General features: G+C 37.5%; 1 protein-coding gene across 1 annotated transcript; it reads right to left on the minus strand.

The window, feature by feature from the left end:
• Positions 1–800: 800 nt before the first annotated feature.
• On the minus strand, positions 801–18,081 carry plekhm1 (pleckstrin homology domain containing, family M (with RUN domain) member 1). The gene is made up of 12 exons (XM_028477058.1): positions 17,871–18,081; positions 15,712–15,827; positions 11,247–11,488; positions 9,653–10,270; positions 8,015–8,504; positions 6,659–6,806; positions 4,499–5,464; positions 3,593–3,738; positions 3,252–3,445; positions 2,679–2,742; positions 2,450–2,607; positions 801–1,854 (listed from the first exon to the last, which is right to left on the minus strand). Exons 2-12 carry the CDS (start codon positions 15,763–15,765, stop codon positions 1,746–1,748), a joined length of 3,189 nt encoding a protein of 1,062 aa, XP_028332859.1. The 5' UTR covers positions 15,766–15,827; positions 17,871–18,081; the 3' UTR covers positions 801–1,745.
• Between the last annotated feature and the right edge of the window lie 88 nt (positions 18,082–18,169).

Here is an 18,169-nt window from a genome sequence, read left to right on the forward strand (position 1 = left end):
CGCTTAGTCAAAGGTGATCGGCTGTCACCTAGTGGTCAAACTATAGTACTGAACACATGCTGACTCAAAACAAAACACCGAACCTAAAATATATATATACTGTAAAATATATTACATAATATAACCATATAATCTCAAACTGATTAACAAAATATGAATGAAGAAGCTATTAATATTTAGAAACAATATGTCAATAATAAATAACAGCAAACACTAACTTATTTACTCATTCCTGTTTTATGCATTTGCTTATTTTGTGTATTGTGTGTGATCTTGTTTTTAATCAACCCATGTATTTCTATATTTTTATGTCTTTTTTTTTAATATAAAGCACCTTTTGATGCATTTATTATGTATAAAACTTATTGAATGAATATTCTACCAAAAAATAATCCCAAAAATTTGGGGATTTTCAATCTGCTTTTTTCTTACTTAATTCCCACTCTTTGATATTTTGTGTTTTTAAAAAATGCAGGCTTTACATCATTAAAGGGAGATTTATTACATAATGTTACAATGTCCATACAATGACTGTTAAAATATCTTAATATCTTTTTTTTTTACCATCATTGATATGCCTATGAACAGTCTGCAGAGTTTTTATTTTGTGTTATTATATATATTAGATTATTAGAGAAGTTCAGCTGCTGCATTGGATACAAAAAAACAACAAAATTCCTCATTTATTTTAATGTGTTTTGAGACATTTTTAAATAATAAATGAGAGAAAACAACACACGAAGGATGATGTTTGTGACTCAGAAAATAAAAGCTGAAAAAAAAGCACGAGAGAGAACAAGAATTGTTGACATTTCTTTTATTAACGTCATGTATATATCTTAAATAAGATAAAAATAAATACACCCCAGGGTTAACAGTACGACTGTGTTTCAGATTCCCACGCAACATGTGATATGTTTGGTAAATATTCAAACCGTTAAGGAAAGAAGATGATGTTGGCCTGTTAATAGAAACATTTTAACATCTTTTTTTTTTTATTGCATTCTGTTTTTCTATCAGTTATTTTACTTAAATTTGAGAAAACGTCCTTGTTATATTAATTTGGCATTAAAATAGTAAAAGAAATTCCAAGTGGCTGCAAATCTGCAAAATTTACCAATAACTTCCATTCAATCCAAACACTTGAAATGTGACGCGTCATGTTTACTTCTCATCCTTCACTTTACGCCTCTGTGACTCAGCACAAAAGCAGCACATTCAGTATTTACTTCAATCTTGTCTCAGGAGCTCCAAGACTGCAGAGCGACACAATAATCAGACATTTTAACACAACGGCTGAAAAAATGTAGATTTATAATTTAAGAAAAAAAAACCCAAAACAACCAAACATCCCACAGAGTTATTGTTCTAAATAAATGCATAAGTAATGAAAAAATAACAGCATTTGACTGATTTTTGGCCCTGCATTGAGAGAAGAGTAAAGCTCAAAGTAACGAAGGCACAGTAATTTCTTCCCTGCGCCGCTGTACGTCGCATCCGACCGAGCATCCGACACGGAGACGGCGTGTAAACATGTGCTTTGAACCCACAGGGTGAAAAAGGTGTCGTGGCTTCAGAGGAGGTGAATGAAGTCAGTGTGTGTCAGGCTACGTTAGTGCAAAAAAGAGTCTGCAGTGTTTCCTGCGTGTCCTTCAGAATAAAAGTCAGAAGTGGGCAGAGCGCAGCAGTCCCACCTGTAATTGCACTTGAGGTTTTTTACTTCATTGTAAGAAAAGAAAGAGTTTTCAGCTCATCAGATTCCTCTGATGGTATTTCTTCATCCGCTCACAGCGAGGACAGGAGAGCCCAGACTCTCTGCAGCTCACATGGAAAACAGCTCTGCATTCTTTACACCTGAGGACATGAAATAAAAGTTAAAGGTAGAGTTAAAGTTAGAAGTAATGTTTAAGTTAAAGTTAAGGTTAAAGTTAAAGTTAAAGTTAAAGTTAATGTTAAAGTTAAAGTTAAAGTTAAGGTTAAAGTTAAAGTTAAAGTTAAAGTTAAAGTTAGAGTTAGAGTTAGAGTTAGAGTTACAGTTAGAGTTAAAGTTGTGAGTTACAGTTAGAGTTAGAGTTAAAGTTAAAGTTAAGAGTTACAGTTAGAGTTAGAGTTAAATTAGGAGCTAAAGTTAGAGCTAGAGTTGTAAGTTAGAGTTAGAATTAATGTTAAAGTTAAAATTAAAGTTAGGAGTTAGAGTTAAAGTTAGCGTTAAAGTTAACGTTAAAGTTAACGTTAAAGTTAGCGTTAAAGTTAGCGTTAAAGTTAGCGTTAAAGTTAGCGTTAAAGTTAGCGTTAAAGTTAGCGTTAAAGTAGCGTTAAAGTTGTGAGTTACAGTTAGAGTTAGAGTTAAAGTTAAAGTTAGGAGTTAAAGTTAGGAGTTAGCGTTAAATTAGGAGCTAAAGTTAGAGCTAGAGTTATAAAGCCTGTGGTTTTGGAGCAGCTTCCCCACCTGGTGGTGATGTCGAACTGGAAAGGAAAGATGATGTCATTGGAGTGGCAGATCTGACAGATGAAGCCTCTCTGAGTGCAAAGGTCGCAGTGGAAAACGTGATTGGCTGCGTGATGCAGCAGCGTGAGCAGGAAGCTTTTGTATTGATTCTCTGATATCTATAAAAAACACAAAGATTGACGTCATGTGAGTGCGCTCCACATGCTCCATGTTCCACCTGATTCCGTACCTGTCTGAGGTCCAGCACACTGTACAGGTGAGCCGACTCCAGCAGGTACGTACGCTGACCCATCCTGGAAATAAACATCACGTCATTATCAGACAGAAAGGTTTATTAAACATTAAAACGATCAGATTTTAGTATTGTTTTAGGGTTTAAAATGTACTTTATCATCTGCTCTGATCCATTTAAAGAAATACTTTTAAAAAAGTATTTTTATTTTTAAATCACTGAATAAATGCATTGGTTTTTGTTTTGTTTTTTTTAATTAATGGATGCAGAATTTAAATAAATGTTCTACTCTTTTACACCAAAGAAACATTTAAAACCAAACAAAATATATAAATGAACAAATACAAATACAAGTACAGAAGTAACTCCCTAGTAATTAAGCCAGGAAGTCATTAATTAAGCCTCCATTTGAAAAAATAAAATAAAAAATAATGTATATTTTTTTCATTTTATTATTAATATAATTTTTATTTTAATTAAATTAAATGAAATTTAAAGTCTCCTTTTAAAATCAAAATGTCTGTGAGGACAATAATAACGGCTGCTGATCTAAGCCCCGCCCACGCCGACCTCTCCTGGAGCTTCCTGCAGGCTCCGCTGCGGCAGGTGAGCAGGTAGTCTCCCAGGAGGCAGAGCTTGTGCCTCAGATTGTGCGTGTGAGCCATGGACTCAGAGTGTTTCACCAGGTCAGGGTTCAAGCGCTCCAGGTTCAGCAGAGGCTCCGCCTCCACCTCCGACAGCAGCGCCAGGGCTTTCTTAGACACCTGCACACACGAGAGAACAGTTCAGAGGTTATGGTTTGATGTGGTTTAACTCAGTGCTCAGTTAACTGGTGACATGGTCTGTTTTTTTTTTATATTCAATGGTTTATATTTTATTCGTGTTTTCTGCATGTGTATGTGTTGTGGTACCTGGCGCTGTGTGCGATCCCAGTTGTGCAGCATGCGTGACGGGATGATGCTGGTGTCCCCGCTGTGACAGCTGTAGCAGTAAAGCTGGCCTGAGAACTCACAGAGACGAGCCCGGGACACAGACGGACCAATCTGCTGAGGACAGCCTGTAGAACCAGACGCCAGAAGACACAAACATTAACCAGTGTTTTTTAACCTTGGGGTCATGACCCCATGTGGGGTTGCAGCGGTCGCCGGGAATTTAAATGGTGTCGCCTGAAATGTATAGTACCTTAATTAGTAATTAAATGATAATTAAATGAATAACTGATTAAAATATATATTGAATATAATTTTCACATATTATATAATATTATATACCATTATGTATATAATGTGTATATATATATATATATATATATATACATATGCATATATATATATTTTTATTATAACAAACAATTTTAAAGAACTGTATTCTATACTCTCTCAAATATAAATATAAATATTTTAGTTTAAATACAATGCTGTATAAAGCAGAAAAGAATGAAAAAAACTAATGTAAATTGAAAACTGTAAACTCCTGTTTACACTACAACCAGATGCCATGCTTGTTGTTTGTTGTTCTATGTTGATGTATATATGTGGGAAATATAATAAAAATCTAAAGTGGTGAAAAAACAAAAAACCAGTATGAAGATATGTGAGCTGGTGCATCTTGTCACATTGTGCACTAATCCTGGCTATTCTGCATTTATAACATAGTATAACAAACATGACTAAAAGTAATTCTAAAATGAAAACAAAATCTTTGGGGTTGTTAGGAATTTGTGATATAAAAATGGGGTCATGATCCAAAATAGGTTGGACATAAACCCTAGGTCATGGTTCCTGATGACGTTCCTCCCTCATACTGTGGTTCTTTACCTGCACACTTGAAGTTCTGAGAGTCCAGCCCTTTCTCTGAGGGAACCGCACAGAGATGAACCAGTAAGGCTCCGTCTTCTTTCAGCCGGTGCTGCACCAGCCTGTGGAGGTTCCCGGTGACTTGGCCCACGTTGGGACGGGCTGAGGTCTCGTCCTCTCCGCTCTCCAGGTATGAGTCCAGAGCTCTGCGGACCAGGACCCTCCAGGATCGAGCCTCCTCAGCGTTTTCTGCCCTCAGGCGCAGAGTGTCCCTCACCGTCAGGAGCTTAAAGAAGAATGGTCCTCCCTGGGACACGTCTGGCACCACGTCCCGGATTTCCTCGATGGGATAAATGAACCTCAGCACCTTCCGTCCGTCCTGGAGCTTAAAGGCCTTCAGAGCCTCCAGAGAAAGAGAAAAGACGAGACGGGACCAAATCTGAGTGTCCTCTGTGGGGAAATATAAAACAGCTTCTTTGATGGCGTCAGTTTCCAGCTCAGCAGCTCGAGTCCAGTCCAGCTCCTGCAGAGGAGGAGGGGGCGTGGCCTGGGGGGCCAGCGTCCCCGTGTCGGAGGAGGGCGACCTCCGCTCAGGGCTGGACACGCTGGAGGATGCCCGTTCATCCACGCCATTCTCCGTGGGCTTCAGCACCTCCCACTGGTCGTCTGCTCTGGTCGTGGGTCTACATTTGATCACAGCCTCCAGGATCCGGTCCACCCAGTCCTCAGCCTCGTCCCGATTGGCCGCTCGCAGGTAGAGCCGTTTACCAGGGAAGGTCAGCTCGAAGCGGCCCTCGGGCGAGGTGAGGCGGGCATCCTCGCAGCGCAGCAGCAGGAAGCTGTCGGTGCAGGTCCGCTCCTCAGCGTTTCCGTACATGTGGAGCTGAGAGGGCGACAGCTCGCAGTAGCAGCTACGCCACATTCCCACGGGGCCACGGCGTTCCAGGTGACCCAGCTTCAGCAGACCTCGGAAAGGGTTGGAGAGTCCTGAGGAACAGGCAGAGAACACATGGCAAGTCAGAGGGACCGACTCAGCTGATCAAACTGGGAGTGATTACATAATATACACAGTCATATTAGATACAAACAAGAGATGGGACTCAATTGTAAAAATTATCTAATTAATTAGAAATTTTGTAATTAATTTATCTAAATTAATCGCATAACAATATTTGATATTAGAAGCAACGTTTTTCCAATTTAAATAGATTTTGGTATATGATTAAATCAATGAAAACAATGAATAAGCTTCAATAACAATATAGTGTTTATTATTTTCATCACTGCTATCATAATGTGTAATATGAATAAATAATATTATGATTGCATTGTTCACAAAGCACAAACTTAAATTTAAAGAAGCTATATTCATGCTTATGTGTTTTTGTGTATTAAAATAAAAAACATCACTTTCCATTCCAGAGAAGTAGAAACTAAACAGTGGAAAATAGTTAGAATATCTGTGGCATGAAATAAACAGAGCAACTGATGAAGCTGATGAATTTAATTTGAAATAGTCTTTTTTCTTAGCAGTTGATAAGTTGGGTCGGACGATGCTATCTGTAGCGGCGCTTCTAGCCCCACCCACATCCTCTACCACGGAGAGTGGTCGACTCTCCACTACAATCATTTATCCACTGACTTTGTTCATTTGTCACTCATGGACTTTTTCATTTTGGATCTGAACCCTGTCATCTTGTCTAGTGTGAATTAGAGACACCGTCTGCTCAGGGCATGTAGCAGCTTGCACTGTCCGAGTGTCCACGCTAGCTGTTGCACATTCAGCATTGAGGTGATAGCGGAGGCTAGAAGAGCTCCGGTGTTCTGCAAACTCTTTCTTGCACAATTTTCACACAACTGGGCTTTTGTTTTCCATCCAGTGTGTGTATTAAAACTAAAATAAACCCCCATGAAGCACAGGAACAACTTCTTCCTAGGTTCTCCCGTAGTCTGCGCATCAGTATTATGGGTATAGCGGGAACTTGTGAAATGAGAAAGGGTCTGTGCTGTTTGGAGTCCAAAACAAACCTATTAACTGCATTATTTTTTTGTGCGTTATTTTTCTATAATTAATTAATCGCAATTCACGTGTTAAAGTCCCAGTCCTACTACAAACACATAGATTCATACATTTTTAGAATTTACTGTTACTTAATTGCACAAACTAAAGACATTTGTTACCTATTTGTCTCCGATGAACGACACTGGGAGGAGACTGGGACACCTTGATATCGTCTGTGGGTGCAGAGGAGGAACTGTCCTCGTTGTCTAGATCTTCCTCTAGATGAGGCATGTAGATGTCGTCCTCTAAGATCCACGAACGTGACGTCTATGGAGAAAAAGGACAAAAGCTTTGGAGCTTAAACACTCAAACAACCTTAAAAAAATTGGTTTTAATCTGTTAAAAAGTCAGAGAAGTTTAGTCCTGCATCAGGATGGAATGTGCTGACATATCAGTGTGATGTTCCCGTTTGGGAATCACATGCCAACATACCTCGGGGTTGGCACTTTATCATAGATTTGTTTTCATCAGTCTCTTTCGGACACCTCATTATGACCCACTTCCTTCTGTTTTTTGTTTGTTTGTGTTTCAAAAATCCTGACTTAAAAACTTGTGATCTGAGAGATGTGACACCTTTATAACAGTTTCCCTAGTTGCTGTGATATGACACATTAGTTTCCAGGTTTTACAGTCAAACTTCTGCGCTGCAGTTTCCTCAAAATAACATTCAGAGGTGGCAATAACTCATTAATCACCATTTAAATAGAATGTCCAGTAAAACAGTCATGAAATATGAACTGAAATAAAGGTAAAGGACTGGATTAGAGCATAGACGCTTCTATGTGGGAAGCAACATCCAGAACCTCCGAGAGATGTGACATGATTCATTTTTTTTTTGTTTATTTGCGTTTTGTTTTTGCATTATTTTCACTTTTCACCAATATTCTTTTTGCTTTTATTGTATTCTATTTGTTTCTTCTTTCTCTGATAGTTGTTTTTTTACTCCTAAAATCACTTTGCTTTGTTGTTGTTTTTTGTTATTGTTGCATCATTTTATAATTTTTTTTGCTTCCTTGTTTCCCACTGTCTAACAATTGTTTATAAAGAAAACATGGTGCAATTATGTATAGTAAATTATAACAATAAATAAAAATAATCACAATAACATAAAAGTTACATTTTGCAGATTTTGCTTAAAAAAATAAAAATAAAAAAAAAAATCATTCCCTGAATTGATGAAAATCATTATTTCCCTATGAAAAATGTCAGTGAAAGACATTTATATATTGTTTTCTTTTTCATGCAGAAACTCAAAGTGATCCAAAGGCGAATTTAAAAGTAAAATGTAGCATATTTTAGGTAAATAATGAAGAAAAGTAACACATTGTCGCCCGTTACAGTTAGAAATAAGATTAGATAATGAAATTAATCCCAGGATCTTTATACCTTAAATTCACATAGAAAACAGGGCAGCGACCCACCATTTGAGAACCTCTGAATTAAACGTCAGCGGAGTGTAAATGCGTGACACTCACTGGCAGTGACTCTGAGGACATCCTCCTGCTCAGGATGCTGGTGGATCGACACGAGCTTCGATGTGCTGAGGTATCCGAGCCGTCGCTTTCTTTTTTGTCCTGAACAGACGCTGCGTGTGTTTCCTGCTCAGGCTCAACGCTGCTCAAAGACTGTAGGCATGTGTCTACGCTGACTACAGGAGGCCGGTTATCGTGGGAAGCAGGAGGTGAATCAGGTGGTGGTTTGGAATCAGACAGTGCAGTAGTAGAAGGTGGCGGCTCCTCCTCCTCCACCTCCACCTCCACCTTCTCCTCCACCTCCACTTTCTCCTTCTCCTCCACCTCCACTTTCTCCTTCTCCTCTTGCTCCACCTCCTCTTCCGGGTGCTGGGACGGGGACGCTGGACTTGGAGTCTCGCTGTTTGAGCCGCTGAACGGAGCCGACTCTGAGAACACGATGGAGTCCTCGTTCATCGAGTCCTGGCTGCTCTTACGTAAGTCACTTGGTGACCTGGAGTTACAGAAAGTTAGTTAAATTAATAAGAACAAAACCAAAGCCTAATAATTCCAGCAAGTTCCTTTTGTTTCCTTTTTTGAAATAACATCTTAAAATCTACTTATTGGCTTATTTATTTGTACATTTACTTTGATCTCCTGGCAGTCGAAACATGTCAGGAGATCAAAGTAAATTTCAGTGAGTTTGTCTGAATAAGTGAAACTGTCACATATTAAAACCAAAGCCTAAGAACCCAAGGACTGAAAGTGACCGCCCACTGGGTCCAACCTGTTATTTTCATTCATTAAAATTAAATAATCAAAGTAAGATCAATAAAATAGATTCAGTTCAATATAAAGAATTTAAACAAATTATTTAAAGACAAATTACAATTAATTATTTAAATAGAATGATTTCAAATCCTTAAAACTACAAGATTATACAAATAAAACAGTCAAAACATAAGTTTGACTAAAGGTAAATAAAAATTACAAATATTTAGATATCTAAATCAAGGAAAACACATAATTAAGATGTTTATTTTAAAAAATATGCCATTATTTTTTTAAGAAATGAGAGCATATTTATTATAACAAATGGATTATTACTTAGTTAATGAAGTTGTTTGAGAAGATGATTGCTTAAAAACTTGTTTATGTATTTAAAGGGCTCAAATAAGTTAGTATTAAAAGTAAAGCATTTTTTTCTTTAATTGCATTCAGAGTAAAATATTTTAATGTATGTATGAAAATAAACATATTTCTGTTTAGAAATGGTTAAATAACAATTTTACTATCTTTACTTGGTATAAATCAAGGTAAAATGGTTATTATTTAGGTTCCAAAAGTAGACCTAGATTTCTGTTTGGTCAATGTCTAATTTTACAGATGACTTGCTTTGATTTAGTAAGATAATAGTTTAAAATGTACTTTCACCAAATTAAATGTGAAAATACCTGAAATTGTATTTATGTTTACTTGCCTTGTTCGATGAAAAATTATTAACTTTTTGCATTGTGTTTTGTGTTCAAAGGTTTTTCACCTTTCTTATCACTTTGCAAATAAACTTAAGAATGAGTGTTTGGTGAAGTTGTAAAGACACTTAACAATTATTATTATTATTATTATTATTAATATTATTATCAATATTATTATTATACGCACTCTTTCTGGGGCCTCTTGGTGCTGCTGGGGCCGTTGCTGATCACTTCCAGGTCGCTGGAGGACTCCGCCGTGGGGCTGCGGGGGTCGTTTCCCTGCAGAAAGCTGTCTGAGCTCAGGCTGGAGGAGAGCTGAGAGGACGCCGTGGTGTCCAAGCTCAGGTTGGACGAGTGCAGCACCGCGCTGTCCCCGTTGGACGAGCCACACGCTCTCCCCATCAACATCGGGGCATCCGACGAGCTGGACGACTGAGACTCAGAGTCCCACTGGTCCTTCAGGCCGCTGACGGGCGGGTCGATGGTCTCGGCCTGGGCCAGTGGGCAGAAGCCGGCCAGGGCCAGGGGGGTGTTGGTCCACTGGTTGAGGACGGAGGACTTGTAGGAGAGGCTGAAGGTGAGCGAGACCAAGCCCTGGACGTAGCTGAGCAGCACTTCCCGCTCCTCTGAGTGCAGCAGCAGCGCTCCGGGCTGGTAGTGGGAGCGCAGCGTGGCGTCCTCTCTGAACAACGACGCCAGGTAACACTCCAGCAGACCGTGGTTCAGAGCCAGACGCAGCCACGCACGACAGCGACCCACGTCTGTGCTCACGTAGCTCAGCTTCTCCAGCTCCGTCACCACATCCCTGAAGAGTAAAGATCAGACTCAAATCAAGACAAAAGCCTCTTAAAAAAAACACACAGAGAGATATTACACGGAACATGAAGTCTCCAAGCGACCTACAACAATAACAACATGTTTTAGAGCTGATTGGAAAAACAGCCAGAACTGCATTATTCGCTAAACCTGTGGTTTTTTGGATCAAGTCCCCCTTTTCTTTTATTTCTGAATCCAAGTACCCCTTTTGTCCGACTACATTTTGCTCAGAATACTGCGAAAAAACTAAATAATGATAGAATGAATGAGTGATAACTCAAAATTTAAAGAACCTAATTTTATAAATAGGTGGAACGAAACAGTATTTAGTGCCTCCTATGGTTTTTTTTTATCATTTCCGGTCATCTCTTGCCACACACCATTGTATTTTCAGTTCATGTTCTAATCAAGAACCTTTCCATTATTATTAATATGATTATCATTTTGTACTAAAAAATACAGTCTGTGCATCGGTATTATGGGTATAAGGGGAACTTGTGAAAGGAGCTGTTTGGACTGCAAACTGTGATTGAAAAAGTGATTGAGTAATTTTTTTTTGTGCATTATTGTTCTGTAATCAAGTAATCGCAAATAACGCAATAAAGTCCCGGCCCTAATATAATATAATATATATATACAAAATAATTATCTACATTATATTAAAGCTGTAAAAGAATAATTATTTCTACAGTGCACGCCCCCTCTGTAGGGGATTTATTACCTTACAATAATTGATTACTGTGTTATTGTAACAGTTTTATGAATCAGCCGATCACCTCTCAAAGCTAGCACCCAACGACAGTTAGGATTGGCTGAAAAAGAGCATGTGTGACGTGGGTTGTTAAAAAATGGATGGACGGACCTCTCGAAACGAGAGTTGCTTGGATGAAAGGCTGCAGCAGGCCACACAGATCAGTGACCCCTGTGAGGAACCATCTGAGGACTATTCTTCTGCTCGGACTCACCGGTGGGTCACGGTCTTCAGGAGGCTCCAGAAGAATGGCTGAGGCAGAGGTCCTCGGTCTGACTTCCTGCTCCGACCCGGGGCCTCTGAGCGGACGAACTTGCTATTGATGCCGTGTATGAACATGGCCTCCAGGGCACAGCAGAGCAGGTTGGCATCGCCATCTTCACTGGTGACCACCGCGTCTGACGTCACGTATCGTTTCTGGAGGGCTTTGAGAGACTGGGACAGTTTCTCCTTTATCTGTAGAGTAAGAACAACTGTTCAAAGGCCTGGGTGATTGTTATGAAACAATGATTTAAAGATGGGTCATTCCATGTCAATTCAACTATTTTTCCTGAATAATTCAATAGACACACTCTAATGTTTTAGTCTGATTGGATGAATACTTTTTTTTAGATATGGATAGTTTAGTGAGGGGGGTATGTGTCAATTTTTCACATCACTAATGATTAGCCACATACAGTAGATGCATTGGTTCTTGGGTGGCAGTCTCTTGAAATCTGAAAAATACTTTTTTTAAACTCTTTTTATTGGCCCATAACTGCATGTGAAAATGTAAGAAAAAAATCTGATCTTTGTTTTCATTTATATTATAAAGATTACTATTTCTTGGTAATCATGGGAACAATTGTTAAAAAATTTAGAATTTTTTTAGACAGAAGTGTGTGGGATGTCCTGAAAATTTGTTGAAATAACATGGAAAAACCCAAAAGTGTGTTTGGGTCCGGATTGTCTCCACATCCCACAATGCAATGCGTAAAACTTTTCTGATGATCTCAATATAAGAGAGTGTTTACAGTGGAGATCAGTTTCAACATTTTACTTTTTTTTTTTCTTTCTCTTTTTTTGCGCAAATAATCACAGATTTATTGATCTTTAAACCCTACACTATGTCTTTATCTGATTTTATCTTCAGCAATTTTAATTTTGTAATTGTTGAAACCTTGTCTTTTTTATTTCACTGCTGAGGCCTTAGTGTTCAACAGGTTCAACATAATTTACTGTCAATAAAATATTTAATATTTTTGGTAGTTTTAAAATCAATATCAAAAGTAGTACATTTACATACTATAAATTAAAATCGATATCAGACTTTTTTCTTACATTGTCACATGCAGTTATGGACCAATGAAACTAGTTTTAAAAAAAAAAAAAACTTATTTTTTCAGATTTCAAGAGACTGTCACCCAAGAACCAATGCATACACTGTATGTGACTAATCATTAGTGATGTGAACAGTCTATGTACACAGCTCAAAGCTAATTCATTTACAGGGAGCTGAGGCAAGTTGTTTACTGCCTACAAGCCAGTAGCGCAAACATGTTCCAGTGCCAAACCATTTGTTGAAAAGACATGGAATGACCCAGATGTCTTCCTTTGACATCAGTGACCAATTTCAATCACATTTTCTACATTCCAGTTCAGAGTGCAGTAAGTGATAAGAAGGTTTGCTGTTTGAAAAACCTGTTTAATCACCTTCTGTTATGCAGCAGAGAAACAAAGAAGTGACCAAACCTGTGTCATTACGCAACAGGCTGCAGCACAGAAACTATAAATAAAACTCTTTAATAATTATCAAGACTTTAATGATTATCACTAATGTGGTTTGTTTTATTTTTGCTCTTTTATATTCTTACTGTATGTCCCAAACTGAAAGTTACGAGCTCAGTGGCGAACATTACAGTAAGGGCATGGATTTTCCGTGATTACAGAAAACAGACGGACATCAAGTAATTCACTTCCTGAAAAGTAAATGACAAAATGAAACAATATACCCTCACATACAGTACAGAGAATATCTAGGGCCTTGGATATTCCATGATTACAGAAAACGGACGTGAATCAAGTTCCAAAAAGGAGAAATCTGACTTTTTAATTTAAAAACAGGCCCCAACATGACACAGAAATACTTCACATTCATGTTTTGGGGAAAATATCACACATTTACACACTATGTTTTAATGGAAAACAGGTGATTGAATGTCTACAATAGGGGTGTTAAATTAATTTGAGTTCAGGGGCCAAATACGGAGAAGTTTGATTTCAAGTGGGCCACAGAAAATGAGTACCGGGAATTTCAACATTATTGTGCCCTAGTTTAAACTTCTACGTATACATAAAATACTAAATAAGTAATTTACTTAAGGGAATTTTTATGTAATAATTTGAGGGAAATTAAAGAATTTTGTAGGAATTTTTAGCTTTATTTGAACAGTTTAACATTAAAAATGACTGCAATCGTGTGATAAAAAACTGGGAAAACTGTGCCACTGCAAATATCGTTGAGTTTCATTTACACAATTAATCATATTTTCTCTGTCATTTTTTTCTCCTGTGGGCCGAAATGGATACTCCAAAGGGCCGGAATTGCCCCCCAGGCCTTGAGATTGACACACAACATGGTCTAGAATGTCTCACAAACGGACAAATATTGTCGAATTCAGCCCGTAATCTTGTTCGAAATCTTGCGACATGTGTAATGGTTCGTCTAGTGATCGTTTTATCCTGTGGTTGAAAATGAATGCAGAGCTTCATTTGAAGTGTGTCATTAACGTGTCGTGTTGTGACTAACAAGCAGTGCAGATTATTATGACGGCATTTGAATCTGTAAAAGCTCTGGTGCAACAACAGGTTTAGTAGCTGATAGTGTATTAGCTGAAGTGGTAATGAGTTTACCTAGTGACACGTCAAGGCAGAAGCATCCCCAATCACACGGCTACGTTACGTGCAAAATGTGAGGGTGATTCATCGGTTGGCAGTTTGGTGAACGTCTGCTTATTTGAGCGCAACTATTCTGGTTTTCTAAGTCATCTGAAGCATATAATATGTAAAATTAATAACAGTAGTTGACTCTATTAACCCTATTTAGGGTGTTTGCTACAATTTTGGAAAGTTAATCACGCATTTCCACCATATTATTCCTGTAAAAAAAAAAAAAAAAAAAAAAAAAAAAAAAAAAAAAAAAAAAAAAAAGTAAAATGGTTAGCTGAATGTCTATCAAGTGTAGGAAACAAACAGACATTTCAAATATTACATAAAATAAGCAGGACTTCTCCACGTGATGTTCCCTTCAGTAGCATAGAAATACAAAATTGAATACGTTTTAAGATAATGACATCTGATTAGGGGAAATAAATAAAATCAGAGGCTTTATATTGTGTGAGAAGCTTCTCCGAATGACCGGGAAAATTGATTTCTATCGCTTTTGAAAACTTCTGTGAAATCTGTCGTTTTCGATAGCATTAAGGAAGATTAAGTCTGCATTTTACTGCTTAATGTTGGTGATAAACGCTCAGAATAAAAAAAAAAATCATCAGAATATCACAGGCAGATGAGTTCTGAGGTACAACGACAAAGAGTTTGGTTTGTTCGAATTAACTTTAGCTCCACTTTATTTCCTCTGAATGGAATCTTTGTTTTAAATCTTCCTTTTTTTGTTTTTTTTTGCACAAATAACAGTGTGTGAATCAATCAGTAGATGATGTGTGGACTGTATTTCTATGAACTCAACTGCTAAAACCACTTTATATTCATAATTACTTATGCTCTTAATTCTATTATTTATAGTAGTAGTAGTAGTAGTAGTATTAACGCATCTAAAACAATGTTTAAACATAATTGAGTTTAAAAACAGGTATAAAAAAATGATTTCCACAAGGTACAGGAATAAAAATGGCTTTACTAACAATCACCAGTTCTTTTTTATTCTGTTTTCAGTAATACTGATTAGTTATGGACTATTTGTGAATGGATAGATAGTTTGTATGATGGTATATGGGTAATTAATTGTATTCTTCAAAAAACAAAAATCAATTTAAATAAGTTTACACTTCTTCCTACTCCTTTTCGCACATGTAATTGAGAGGTTTAAGTGTTTCTGCTGTTGCAAATCACAATTTTCTATTTTTTTGTTTTTTAAACTATTCTGTTCTGTTATCATTTTATGTCTTCGAAATAAAGACATCAATCAGTTATTAGTACTATTACACGTAAACCTGTGTTAAAGCACAGCATGAAGCAGAGGAAGTAAGGCGAGCACAACAATAGCTTTTATTAACTAATGTGTACCATTAGATCCTCTATTGTGGTTGTTAAGTTAGAATCAAAATCAGAAATACTTTATTGATCCAAAAGGGAAATCACTTTTTTTAATAGAGGCTTCAGATATATTTTGGGTGAAAAGAAGAACAACTAAACAAAGAAAAGAAAAGGAAAATGTACATTATTAAGTAGAATTAAATACAAGTGCAGACATTACAGTAAAATATAATACAGAGGTACAAATATACAAATATAATACAGATAAATACAAGTATATTACAGGTATAGTATAGTGAGTCATCTAAATTAGTCTACTAATAAAACAAGTATTTTTAATGCAAAAGGTGCTAAAACAAAGAGAACATGCAAGTTAAGCAGAACACTTCCACACTGGATGATTTAAGAAGACTTCAGACTTTTACCTGTTTGATGTCCGTAGCCTCGGTCGGCGTATCCGGGGTCTGCGTGGCCAGCATTGCAGCTCCTGGTGAGGAGGTGGGAGCTTCCGGGGGGGGGGTCACTGCCTTCTCATGGCACACTGAAAAAACAACAATACACAACAATCACTGCAGCTGCTGCTTCTGCTTCACAACTGGGAAACACAGCACATCTGACATCAAACAAGAAGTGCAAGCTTGCAGGGAGGCGAGGCCCAGGATGTCATGTGACAACCAGGAAGTAGCTGTTCTTTCCTTCCCGTCACGGGGCTGTACTGGGTCACTAAGAGTAACTGCCTGGAGTGTCACATGAGCGGCTGATTAAAGAGGACGTGGCCCCAGCTTCACTGTCTAACTTCCCTTTAATCTAAAATACACACAATGGCTGTGCTGGACAAGTTCTGCGGTATCTGCACCAACACTCTGACATATATACTGCCCCCTACTGACCAAGAGGATTGTTGACTAAAAACTCAAAACACTCAAGTGACGGAAGTGACGAATGCTATTTTTTTGTTGCTAGCTGGGAATGTTATTTTTGTAGTTTTTACTTGGGAAAAATAAAGACAACTACCAAGATAACATGTAGAAACTATAAATCTGTCACTTTGAAATGTAGACTAACCATGTTTTTACACATTTTTGGTTGACAGTGCCTTAAAACTGGCTTTTAATGATGATTTAATTTGATTTACTGGTTTTAAGGTTGATATAAAATGTATAAAATATAGTTAAACTGCTTCAAGTCTAAGAGCACCAAACAAAAAACTACTGCTTCTTTATTTACGATGTGAATAATCAGGTTATTGGGGAGTTTATCACAGGATTCAGAGGTTTCAACCTCTGAAGCGTCTAAAAAATACAATCATTTACATGACTTAATTTAATTCATCCTACTGTGCATTTCCTTTGCTTGATTTTGGGACGTTTAGTATGTCAGTAATCAATTAACAACAAATAAAGGAAAGCTGATAAAAGGGAAGAAAATTAATTACAATTCCAGACGTGATGAAAACATATGAACAAACACATGAATAAATACATAAATAATAAATTTGTATGCTAAAAAAAATTGTAAATCTAATTTCATTTAAAATAATTATTTCAGATGTACTTCTATTTTCAGGCTCAAGTCTTATGTTAACAGTATATTTTTAGGCACTTTTTACAGGCTTCATTGATTTTACAGGACAAACTTAACTACCATGACTTTTTAAATATTTAAAAAATGTAGAGTTGCCACTTTAGAGCAGACTGTGTGATTTATCAGTTGTTTGTTTCCAGGAACATTTTTTTTCTTTAAGGCAGAGCAGCGTCTGCCATCAGGGAACATTGTTTCCATGAAGCGTTGCACAGCAGTCCTTAAGTCGAGCCATCGAGTGCATTACCAGGGTTTCAAACTCAACATCTGCAGGCTGAATTCCACCCTACGGGAATTAGAGTTTCATGCAAAACATTAGTTTTTAAGTAAATTAACTTAAATTTAATGTTTTTTACCTAGCAACGTCTAAGTGATTTATACAGTTGTTAAAAATAGGGCACATGAATTTGGAAAAACAGTTTTACTTTAGAAATCGTCCTTCCTTTGTTTGTGTACTTTTTGTGTATTAATACAAACAGAAGTACAAATGTATAGCGTCTCTTCGGCCAGTTTAGGTCACGTGCACTTATCACGTGACCTAAACTGGCCAATGAGGGGCGTTGCGTACGGGTGGAATGCGGTCATATGGATACGTGTTACGTATTGACAGCCACTGCCTATATTAAATGACACAGATACCACAGCACACCTTCTGGAGTAAATGTAGCCCAATGCTGAGGGTCAGAGCTGTTACTGTTAATACCTTTAGATATATTATGTTTAATTAAAGTAGTAAAACAGAGCCTTCTGCAGTGTTTTATGGTGTTGAAGAGAACCGTGGGTCAGTAGGTTTGTTTACACAGTTTAAGGTTCAACCAGTGAAATGAACACATTTTATGAACTTTCCCTCTTCAATAGGACACGTTTCAGCATTTATGACGATATAGTTGACATTTAAATTCTTAAATAAAATATCTGAGCGAAGGGACGGACATTTAAAGCAGCTCACCCTGACCATGAATGCGCCATTAGCATCGGTGGTTGTGTCGATTAGCTTCCTTACCTAAACAGACCGGGAAAAATCCCCAATCCACAAAAACGGAATCCGTTCGATAAAAACACGTTAATCCGTACAATCGCTCTCCATGACGGAAGTTGGGACTCACAAATATACAAAAATAAGCCTTTAAATATAAGGCGAGGTAAATTCGTTATCCTATACACTCTCCGATTGAACGCGAATGCAACACAGGAAGTCGACATAGCCGTGATACGTTCCGGTCCTCCACCAAAAATCGTACAAGTGGTCAATTCATTTTTAAAATCCTTAGCTCGAGTCTTGCTATATCATAAGTCTCAACT

Source organism: Gouania willdenowi, chromosome 19, assembly GCF_900634775.1.
Source record: "Gouania willdenowi chromosome 19, fGouWil2.1, whole genome shotgun sequence".
NCBI lineage: Eukaryota > Metazoa > Chordata > Actinopteri > Blenniiformes > Gobiesocidae > Gouania > Gouania willdenowi.

Coding starts and splice junctions, on each gene's coding strand:
- plekhm1 (XM_028477058.1), bottom strand. CDS start 15,765: ATGCTGGCCACGCAGACCCCGGATACGCCGACCGAGGCTACGGACATC. Junction 2,608..2,678: donor GTGTGCTGGACCTCAGACAG/GTACGGAATCAG, acceptor TGTTTTTTATAG/ATATCAGAGAATCAATACAA. Junction 1,855..2,449: donor CAGTTCGACATCACCACCAG/GTGGGGAAGCTG, acceptor TCATGTCCTCAG/GTGTAAAGAATGCAGAGCTG.